The sequence below is a fragment of the Dryas octopetala genome, chromosome 9 (assembly GCF_963921425.1).
Source record: "Dryas octopetala chromosome 9, drDryOcto1.1, whole genome shotgun sequence".
NCBI classification, from domain to species: domain Eukaryota; kingdom Viridiplantae; phylum Streptophyta; class Magnoliopsida; order Rosales; family Rosaceae; genus Dryas; species Dryas octopetala.
In genome coordinates, this window is record NC_141374.1 from 11,665,701 (window position 1) to 11,677,591 (window position 11,891).

Below are 11,891 nucleotides of genomic sequence, written 5' to 3' on the forward strand. Positions count from 1 at the left end.
GAAGTAGCGCAAACCCTTGTAAGCCACTATGCAAGGTCTAACATTTTTTATGTGAAATCTTTCTCTCAACACGCCCCCACACGTATGACGTCATTTAAGCCTAATACGTGGACAATTCATATTGGGTGACGTGAGAGCACGTGTGACCATTGGGTTCAACACGTGGATAGCCTATTCTGATATCATGAAAGAATTTAGGCATTCATCCCAAAACAAATTGGCAATGAGAGAAATAGCCTAAACCCTATTAAAAATATGAATTGGAGTCAAAATGCAATCACTCAAATCAATAGACGAAGAAAAAAAAAAAAGCTTATTGGGCAGTAAACCTCATTGACCCCATTATGAATCTGTCACTGCTTGAAACTATATTAACTACTCTAACTCAGGTGACATTAAAATAAGATGAAAAAATAATAAATTCTACGTTCAAATCATGTGATATATATATATATATATATATATATATAATGCTCTTAAAATTGAACCTGCCTTTAGCTAATAGCATTTGAAAGGCATTAATGTCTTTCAAATAATAGTATTGTTTTTCTTGAACGAACACATGATCGACTAGTCAGCAAAAACTTAATTAACAAGTCCCAGAGTTTGGTGTGGCTAAGACTTGGACTTGACAAAGTTACTCTTCGGATTTAGGGTCGGTAGTCAAACTTGCAAATTGAAGGCTGATCGATATATTGTCATTATGTGCCTAATTGCTTGGTTTTCAAAAGGGTATGTAAAGAGTAGGCCTTTCTAGTACTTCTTTAGTGATCAAGCTAAAATATGATCGATCTGTATTTAGTGTTCACACATACACACACTGACACACACACCTACGTACACACCATAATAATGGGTTAATTCAATTACGAGTTTTGTGTATGTGAAAATATAGATGAACACTAAGAAAACTTTTGAGCCTTATACGGCTATATTTTTAATTAATTTCTTGTTCAAACTGCACTGTACATATTGCAAGATTGGTCTGAGTTATACAATTACTATATATACACCCAATAAATTTTCATTATGTTGAAAGACTATTCATATGGCATATTATTTTCCGCACTAATTGCTATTTCACATAATAATAAGAAATTTATTAGCTGATAATCTCTCCACCTTTTTCTCAAAATGTTACTCACTGAAAGTTTATGGAGAGCCTACCTACAAATTAAGGAAATAAATAAATAAATAAATAAAATAGTTGTTCTGACAAAAGAAGAAAAAAAAACAAGAGTTGCAAGGTTCTTTTAGTCGTTTCTATGAGAACGACAGTATGAGAAATGCCGCATCCTAAATATGTTTCTCTACAAACGGTAGAAAATGGACTACCAATCTCAATCCTTTGGAAATACAACTGGCTTTCACTTAAAAGCTTGCAAACATGCATGAGATATATAGAAGTATATTATGGTACTAGACAAGAAATGAACCCTTCAGAACTCTGTCAAGGAATGTGATTGGATTTGCAACATTCCAAAGTTCTATCTGTATGCATGTAATGAATTAATGCATTAATCATTGGATTGTCATATAGGCAAATTATTTCATTTATTTAAATGTCAACATTCTAATATCAGCATATATACATAATACATGTATATAGAGAGTTATTCTCCAAAGAAGATGAGCCACAATCTAAGAAAAGTGTACAAATTCTTGTTGACTCGTCCCGTAATGTGGTCTAATAGTATAAATGATCTATTTTTCAGTTTAGGTCTCTTTAAAAATTAATTTCAGTTGTTAAGATCTCAACTTGAATCCTCATTTGAAAGCTATCGTGTGTATACACACTAATATTAATGTCATATCTTTCATTCCCTTTGCCAGTGCCATGTACCATTCTAGCTGTCTTCTGCCATTTCAATCTGCCTTTGCCTTTATACTTTACTTTTTGGTTGAGCTTGTCTTTATATATATTATGGAATTGGACCTAGTTCCACCTTTTTCCTCCCCTTTTTTTCTTTATCTACTTCATGCATGTATGTTATGAGATCTTTAAGCAAATGCACGTAAGAGCAAACTTTAGGCATTTAAAACATATTTATATTTATAATGGGAAAAGCCTCTTTTGGGTCATTTTGTTAGTTTAGAGATAATGTATTACAAAAGTTGTGGTATTTAATGTCTTATAACAATAATCCTTTTTTGTGGTAAAAAAAAAAACAATATATAATCCTTTGTTTTTCCCCGTTGTGCAAAGTCAATTCAAAATTCAAATCATTAATGCATGGACTAGAAGAAAAAAAAAGTTCGGATACCAAAATTCAAATCATTAATGCATGGACTAGAAAAAAATTCTAACCATTGTATATTCTAATTCCAATTATTTGATAACTAACTTAAAATTATTTGATAATAAGTATAGACACCAAAAACGGTATATATTGTAAAGTAAAACTTCTCATTTTCGATGTGGCCGGGACAATAAATTAACCTTTTAAGAATGCTAATTAAAGAAGCAAGGAATATACAGTTTGTAATGTAAACAGAAGAAAACAGATTTAGAGGCAGAGCTTTAGTCATCAGATCCCATTCTTTCACTTTCATTTATGTGTTTAAAGAATAAAGGACTAAGCAAAGTTTAGCTTCTTTTTGTCTGTTAACTGCCATAAGTTATGTGGACTGGAGGGGCTATCTACCTCAACAAATTGATGGATGGTCGATCCAGACCCTTAATTGGTTCAATGGAGGACTTGTTAATTTGATTGGTTAGTAGTGCATATATGCCCCAGAAAGCATGCAACCAGATCGATCTTGACAGTCCATTCAAGAACAAAAATGGGTGAAGATTTTGATGTCTAATTTTAACGGCTATGAAAACAAAAAAGGGCCATTTTTAAATTATGCTTTGGACTTCCATGTCAATTGATACAATTAATGGTGACCCACCATGAACAAAATTTTCCATGTGGGTCGTCTTTATGGTGTGTTAACCACTATACAGCTAGTAGTGCCAAATTGCTCATCATTTTTCTCTTCTCTTCTCCTGTCCACAAAAGTTCAAGTAAAAGGAAAATTAGTAAAGATATGGTTACCCATAAAAAAGAATGGATACTTTGTGCTTTTAACAACCCGCAAGCATTACTTGACTTTTAATCTGATTAATCATTTATCTATTTAGGTTCTTTTAGTGACCTAACGGTTCTGTATGTTTAAGTTCTATTATTATTATCTAAATTAATAGAAATTTTCTCTTATTAAATAGTCTGATATGTTATTTTTGACAAATTAACTATCAAATTGAAGACTAATAATTAAGTGGACTCTTGTTAAAATTATAATCCAAATTCTCAGTTTAACAAAAAAACATTGGTGGATTAGTCCCTAAACCATAACCTTTTGAATTTGTCTTGTGGACTACTCAAAGAAATTGATTAGAATGGTGAAGTAATTAAGAGTATAACTGTAGAATTATGCTCTGCTAATTTGGAATTATAATGATAGTTAACACGCTGTGATAATGATTGAGATCAATATTGGTGCCATTTCTGTCACATCTTGGCTTGGTAAAGAATTAAGGGGGAGGCAAAGGTATTTTTTTTATGCAGCTGTCATTATATATGCCAAAGATCAAGAGTTTCAATTCATTGTGGAAATTAATCACAATTATGGATGATAAGGACATGCAAGGGAGAAAAAGGTGTAACCATTGTGCCATAATTCCATGGTAGCGAAGGTCAAATAAATTATGGTTCCATTAATTATTATAATATTCCTTGAAAAGAACATATATGATTAATTATATATGCTTTAGTTTCCTGCACACGAAAGCTTATTGATTTTTCATTTAAATGGTGGACAATCCATGCTAACAGCAAACAATGACACATCTAGAGGTGTCTTTGACGATATGCTCTTGCCCTTATAAGATTATAAGGTGACAAGTTATGAAATTAACAATATATATCAAGTTAACGCATTTCTTTATTACAAGATCATGCAACTCCATCTTCTAAAAAATAAGGAGGAGATGAAAATTGAAGATCTCAAATCCAAAACTAATTTGTAAAAACTATATTTAATAAAATTGTTGGGATCCGGTGGTTAATTGACATAGATAATTTGCTGAAGATTAATTATAACTCTAGAATGTGACGACAATAGGTCCAAATAAGTCACAATGCTTGCTTTGTGATTAATTGCAAGGGCTTTGTTTCCTCTGCTTCATATGTTTCACATTCCGTGGTATGAAAACAAAGGAAAACAACCTTGACCATAATAGCAAATCAATCACTGGCCCTGTTAGAAAGTTTTGGATGACCTCGATGGAGTTGCTAAAGCCATATATATATAATAAAGATAGATATATATAGTTCTGGTAACTGTAACACTGTTACATCTTTTTTAAGTAACTCAAAGTCTCTGCTTGTTAACAGCCTAGCTAGCTAGCTATTCTAGCACTACTATTACCATCTTGCATTTTTTAGATGTTACCCATATAAGGGTTTTAATGTTATATATATATATATATTTAGATTAGATCCAAGCTAGCCAGTTCCAGAAATTGGTGAATTAATTAATCAAATGGAATCTTGGTGCAAGAACTCATCAATTAAAGACTCATTTTCTCTTTGGAAATCTTTTTTTTTTTTTTAGTATCTTCAACAATTAACAATGGTTTAATTAGTACTACTCATTAGGCTTATGGACAAACCCAAATTCAGAATCATAACAGTCTCCACATTAACACCCTATCTTCTGTGGCTGCCCCAGTGCAAAGAGTACACTACATACACCATCTTGTCCCTACAACTATAATGGCACACACCAGAGTCACCAATCCATTGGCCAAGAAAGGCCCCAAACAATAACTAAAGTCCAGTAAACCCCTTTGGATCTGCTTACTTTGGCTTTTAATTTCCAGACCACTCCCACTTGATCATATCACAAAACTGATGATCTAACCTGTTGTTTCTGATAAAAAGCTGCACCAAGCACAGTGGCCAGTACTGATGCCCTAACAGACCATGTAGCTGGTGTGTAGGATATATAGGTTGGTCCATGCACAAAATTAGAAAAACATTACATTATATTAGGACCGCTAATAATAGGCACTGTCCATGGACCACCTATTGGCCTAAGAAGTAAGAACTCATAGTTACAAGTTTCAAAAATCCAGTTCAAATTGACCCCCCTCCCCCGTTTTTTATGGGTATCCACCAAATTGACCCTTCAAACAAAAAATTATTGGGTACCCTTCGTCAAAAGCAGGGGTGTCCGTACAGATTTGCTTTTTTGGCTTGAGGTCATGAGGAAAAGGGGGAGGGGTGCGTAGGACGCATACCCATTAACATAAAAAATCTGAATGAAAGTTACGTAAGGCTCTGATGATAGTTAGAACTGAGAGAGTGAGTGAGTGAGAGAGGGGTTGTTTGGGAGTGGTGGATTGCTAAGTTGCGCAGGGGGTGCGTACAATAGAAGCAGGGAGAGGAGAGGCATAGCCAAAAGAGGGGATGAGGTCAGCGTGGTGTAGGTTTAGAGTAAGAGAAGAGAAAAAGAGAAATATATTTCAAGCGGCGGAGAAAGTTTCGTTATAGGACCACCTGCTTTTAACACACCACATAATATTAAAGCTGCGTGGGGACTCTGCTTTCTCACTCTCATTTTTTGCTGCGTGTGCCTCACGTTCTCACATTTTGAGCAACTGAACAAGTATGAGAAACATGTGTTTGGCAAGGTCTTCTTGAAAAGTTTTTCAGACAATTACTTGAATGTGATTCACTTTTATTTTGATGTTATATATGGAAAATGTAATTAAACCCTTTTATTTTTGAATATGACTTGGGCTACTTGAAATTATAACTTTGTGTTATTTCTGAAAATAGATTTTGAAAGAAGAGTCTTATTTCATATACATCAAAGAAACATTCGAGTTGTGACTTATTAGGGCCCTCAAAATCAAACTAGGACAAACCTATGATCTATATGGCATCTCTCAATATTTTAAAACCAATTTGGTCTCTCAAAAGTTTTTAAATTATGTTCTCTAACAATATTAAGAGAGTTATACTCGTATTATAGATCATATATCTCACAAAGATGAATTTTATATTGGTGTTAACTAGAATGATAACTGTTCGAAGTAATTAGTGTTGATCAATGAGAAAGCTATTATTCTTCTCATGAACGCGCATAGTTCTGTATGAAGTTCGGGTAATGAAATTAATCTCAATTTTTTTATGATTTTCCACAATCGACTTTTATTTTCATATGAGATATGATCAATCGTGTGATGTGATTAATAAGTGTTGTATAAATTATTCTAATTTATGACCAAATAACTTATAAAGAGCCCACAACCTTGTACACCAAGTCATTTCCATAAGAACATGTGGCAGGAAATTGATTTGAAAAATGTGGTGATACTGTGATAGATGATACTTGATAGGGTTTGTGGAAGGAGGAGTAATGACTTAATGAGAGGCATGCAAAGGGTGCGCGTGGAGTAGACAGATTTTCATTCTCATCATAAATAAAAAGAAAAAGAAAAGATGCGGTCCCATGCAATTGCAATGTGTAGAGAGAAGGAAGGAGAGATGGATGGGTGGACTACTTTAATACACCAATTAATGAGAATTAGATGGGAAAACATTGGACCACCTCATCTCCTCCCACACACAGTCCCTTATTTTGGGAACATTTTTTGCACTACCCCAGGCGCATCTATTCTTTCATAATTTCATCTCTCTCTCTCTCACACTGTGAAAAACTCCCCCAATTTTTTGTTCAGCAAAAAAAGAAAAACAAAATTGTACACCTAAAACTAATAGAGGGCAGGGTTGGGTCCACCACCCTCCCCAAACAGAAGGTCTGGCCTAGCTCACTGAAACCCATCTGAAAAAGCCTGAAAACAACTCTACTTAGGAAGGACATCTTGGGATTCGTTCCCCAGAGATTTTTAATTAATTTATGTTATTATTATTATATATTTATATATTTCTTTCTCTCATAAGTCATAATATCATATTGTTTTTCTGGGTTTTTGGTCTTCTACTGTGGGGTGATTATGATTATGTGTAAGAGAGACTAGGAGTTGGGTTTTTTGAAAAGATTACAGAGCAGGTCATGTGGCGGCTTGTAGTTTGTGTACTCAGGCAAAGGACACATCATTACTCTGTTGTACCCTGTAGTGCGGATAAATCTTGTATGGGGCAAGTTCCACCGAAAACTCACTCCCTATAACGGCAGTATACTACTTTGCAAACAAGGGAGGGGGGTTTAATTTTCTAAATATTCAATTAGTTATTAATATATTATTATATTAATTAAAGTGTTTTGAATCTTTTGATGGGTTAACAGTCAATTAAAATTAATTGTTGGGTATGAAATAATTGAGGGGAGGGTATGTATGTATTAGAATTCTCATTCTAGGAAGTCTATTTTGGAGGTATTTATATCATGGTGCATTGACCCACTTAGAGAGAGAGAGAGAGAGAGAGAGAGAGAGAGAGAGAGAGAGGCCATATATGAAATGAAATGATGAACATGGTTAGGAGGTCATCATCAGCCCTATCTGATCTTCTATTTCTGAGGAGATATATCTGATCTTTCTTCCGAGGTTGGGTTTTCATGGCATACCATGTTGGCTTATTAGCAGAAGAAGTCTGAGAAAAAGGAGTCCACACCACTCTTCTTCTCTATTCTCTCCCCCTCTTCCATCAATCATCCAAAGGACCACCACCATCACCAAGACCTCCCACTTTCTTGAACAACCACATATATACTCCACTTGGTAAACCCCCCCTCTCTCTCTCTCTTTTTCTCTGATGCAATAGTTTCCCACATAATCAGTCACAACAAACATCAAAGTTTGTCCCTTTTTCCATTCATCTGATCAAAAGGGTACCTTTTAGTTGTTCATAAATTTCAATTACTGATCTTGATTCATATTCTTCATCAGCTCTGTTTTAATGGGGATCATTTCAATTTCTGTGTTCTTTTGTGACAGAAAGAGCACAACTTCCAGTCAATAGCAGAGGCTAAAAGCAACATCAACAACAAAAAAGCAGTAAACTTTGAGTTTGATGGCTCGAGAACTCTGTGAAGACAAATCAAGGAACATGGCTTCTTCAGTTGGGTTCTGCTACTCAGATGTCTCATCCAACAATCCAACCATTCAAACCCAGTTCACGAACCAGATCCAAGGCTTCGAGTCCAACCCAGCAGAGATGTTCAACTTGACCACTGGAATGGAGATGATTGGATTCTCAAAGACTCTACAGCAACAACAACAACAGAATGATCACAACAGCAGCACAACAAATTTGTGGAAAGGAGCCTTCTTTCCCAAACCATCAGGCCCATCCTCTTCAAAAACGATCAACGAGTCCACAAGTTCTGATTTTTATAATCAGCACCACGAGTTCAACAAACCCGATTTCGCAACTGGGATTTCGGAAACAAGCAGTGAGAATCTAATGGTAGGTGGTGGACCTCATGATCACAACTCTGCTACTGGGGGGGCTTGGCACCAAGAGAATAATAACAGGTTCCTTCTTGATGATTCTTCTCTGAGGTGTGTATTTCCTTGTGAAGGAAATGAGAGGCCAAGCCAAGGACTTTCACTCTCTCTCAGCTCAACCAACCCTTCAAGTATTGGGCTACAGTCCTTTGAGCTCAGGCAGACAAATCATCATCATCAACGTCATCAGCAACAAGATGATCATCATCATCAGCACCAAATGATGAATATGCAAGATGGGTTCTTGGGGAAAGCTGCAAATAATGTTAATTTTCATCATGAAGGGATGTTCCAGCTCAGGAACTCAAAGTACATGGGTCCTGCGCAGGAGCTCCTTAATGAGTTTTGCAGCCTCGGAACAAAGCAAACTGATCCTCCACAACAAAAGCAGAAGCTGCACAAAAACAAACAGTGGGAAGAAGATAATAATAATGGCACATCCAGTTCTTCAAGAAAGGAGCAGTCCTCCCTTTACTCCCTCGAATTCGTTGAATTGCAGAAGAGAAAAACCAGACTTCTTTCAATGCTTGAAGAGGTAAATATATACACACACACACACACACATATATATATATATATGTTTGACTATAAGTTAATTATTTTGATGTGTATCTGACTCTCCAAAAAAGATCCCTTCCTTTTTGCGTTCTATTTGCACCAAACTTTCAATTCCTCAGAGTATTAGAATGGAAAAGTCGAAACTTTTATTGGGTGGTTGATTGGGGACTTGATTCTTGAACTAATAAATTAAGCGACTTGTTGGGGTCCTTTCAATTAATGCCCACTTTCAGAAACCTCCATTTCATATATTTTCTGATTATTAATCGATATGATCATATGTGTGAATTTGTTGTTTGATTAGGTGGAGAGGAGGTACAAGCACTACTGCGACCAAATGAAGGCAGTAGTCTCGTCCTTCGAAGCCGTGGCGGGCAGTGGGGCCGCCACAGTGTACTCGGCACTGGCTGCAAAGGCCATGTCGAGGCACTTCCGGTGCCTCAAGGACGGGATCGTGGCCCAGATTGAGGCCACCCGGAAGGCAATGGGGGAGAAGGACCCCGTGGCGCCGGGCACGAGCAAAGGTGAGACCCCGAGGCTGAGGATTCTTGATCAAACACTCAGACAGCAGAGGGCCTTTCAGCAAATGAGTATGATGGAGAGTCATCCATGGCGACCCCAACGTGGGCTTCCCGAGAGATCTGTGTCTGTTCTCCGAGCTTGGCTCTTCGAACACTTTCTTCACCCGTAAGTCTCATCATCATCTTCTTCCGTTCTTTTCATTTTATTTGTGTTTTTGTTTTTTTGGCTTGGACTGTGTTTTGATGATGATGAGTGGGCCTTATATATATATATGAGTAAACTACAAATTAGATTTTTGAAGAGAATCAATGTTATGTTATCTCCAAATGTAAAAGAGAACACATGCATACAACAACACACTAGTTGCCGATATATATATATGATATCATGTTTTTTATTGAAAAATCTTGTGTATACGGTCTCAATCATTTTGCTTGCAAAAACAATACAAACAGTTTTGTTTTTTCTATCCACCACCATTCAGATTCCATTTTTTTCTTTTGCAATTTTTGTCATATTATTTTCATCAATCATTTAGTATTTTCTTAATTATTTTCTGGTGATATTTTCCTTGGCCCCAACTCTCAAGCTCTCTATATTATATATATATATTCGTTTGTGGGTCTCCTGATTCTAGTTCTATAAGCTCTCTCTCTATCTCTCTCTCTCTCTCAGCTAGAAGTAACATTACTATTTGTTTATCTTGGAAGCACAAGAAATAAAAAAAAGTAAGAGAATGTTTTTATGAAACTTTTGCAGGTACCCAAGCGATGTTGATAAACATATCTTAGCCCGCCAAACGGGCCTCTCAAGAAGCCAGGCACGTCCACATCCTTCTCTCTCTAATATTATCTTACGAATTTTCTCACAACTTTATTTATATTATTAAGGGGCATATCTTCTTAGGATCCATAGAATAATTAGTTGAATATACAATTAATTAAATTATATGATCATATCATATGAGTCTTATAATATGTAATAATGGACATTAATCTATGTGATCAAAACCATATTATATATTTGATGCCTTTTTGTTGTTACATAATACGTACATATATATATATATATGGAACGTTTGAACAGGTATCCAATTGGTTCATTAACGCAAGGGTGAGGTTGTGGAAGCCCATGGTTGAAGAAATGTACTTGGAAGAAACGAAGGAGCATGAAAACAACATGACCTCCTCAGATGGGATTTCAACGGATGTTGGTGGCGGCGAGAGTGTCCGGCGGCATGAAGATCAAAAGCCTACAGTGGACCAACTCGTCCGTATCGACTCGGAGTGCCTCTCGTCCATCATCACAAACCCGGACAAAAACCATGAGCATCACTCCGTGAGAAGTTGTTCCAAAAGCACCCTCCAAAACCACCACATGCAGCACCCACAGCACAGTTTTGGGCGCGTGGGGGAGACGTTCGGGGCAATGGAGCTGGATTTCTCGTCGTATAATCATCAACAACAACACTCCGGTAATGATCACAACAACCCGAATCAGGGTTTTGGAGGGGGCGGCGTGTCGTTGACATTAGGGTTGCAGCAGCATGGTGGGAATGGGGTGAGCTTGGCGTTTTCGCCTCATGCATCACAGAGCTCTCTATTTTACCCTAGGGATCACATTGAGGAGTGTCAACCAGTTCAGTACTCGCTCTTGGATGGGGATCAAGGTCCCAACAATTTGCCGTACAGAAATTTGATGGGGGCACAGTTGCTACATGACTTGGCAGGATAGACATGCATATCTATATGCCAAATATTATTGCTAGCTCAAAAGACCAAGGATGGTCAAATTGGTGATGATAATAGATTAAATAGTGTTAGGTACAATAGAATCATAGATGATGAATATATATATATATATATATATATATGGCTAAATACTTCATACATACATAAGGGCTATACTGGGGTTAGACGTACCAACAACAATTAATTAATATGATCATCACGACCTTCATGGTTGCTATGCTCTTAGTTTTTTGCATGCCTTTATAATTGTAAGAACATGTTTATTATTGTTAGGCTAATTTGGAATTGTAAGTCATGATTAATTGGTGCAAGATTATACCATTTTAATTTGTTTCCTCTAATGTGTAGAATCTTATTTTCCAAAAATTTTATTTAAACTAAGTAGTTAGCTAGACTTCTCTCTATGCATTTCTCCATTTGTGGTTGCCTAAGCTAAGTGATGATGGAACCATTTGCGGCTCTTGTATATATCATGAATATATATGTAATCTTTTTTGTTTTTTGTTTTTTTTTTTGTGGTTGGTCCATAAGGACAATTAAGTTCAGCAGCAGAATTTGGTGATTTGGGTCTCCTTGTGGTTTTGGGGATTAAG

General features: G+C 36.2%; 1 protein-coding gene across 2 annotated transcripts; it reads left to right on the forward strand.

Moving 5' to 3' along the window:
- The first annotated feature begins 7,408 nt into the window (after window positions 1-7,408).
- Window positions 7,409-11,639, forward strand: BEL1 (POX (plant homeobox) family protein). 2 transcript variants are annotated; one of them, XM_086256992.1, is made up of 5 exons: window positions 7,409-7,848; window positions 7,955-9,002; window positions 9,330-9,712; window positions 10,307-10,367; window positions 10,634-11,639. In XM_086256992.1, the coding sequence occupies exons 2-5, from the start codon at window positions 8,031-8,033 to the stop codon at window positions 11,279-11,281; spliced, it is 2,064 nt and encodes a 687-aa protein (XP_086113118.1). In that variant the 5' UTR covers window positions 7,409-7,848; window positions 7,955-8,030; the 3' UTR covers window positions 11,282-11,639. The 2 variants fall into 2 exon arrangements, with proteins under 2 accessions (XP_086113118.1, XP_086113119.1); XM_086256993.1 differs by having other exon boundaries at window positions 7,409-7,738.
- Window positions 11,640-11,891: the final 252 nt, after the last annotated feature.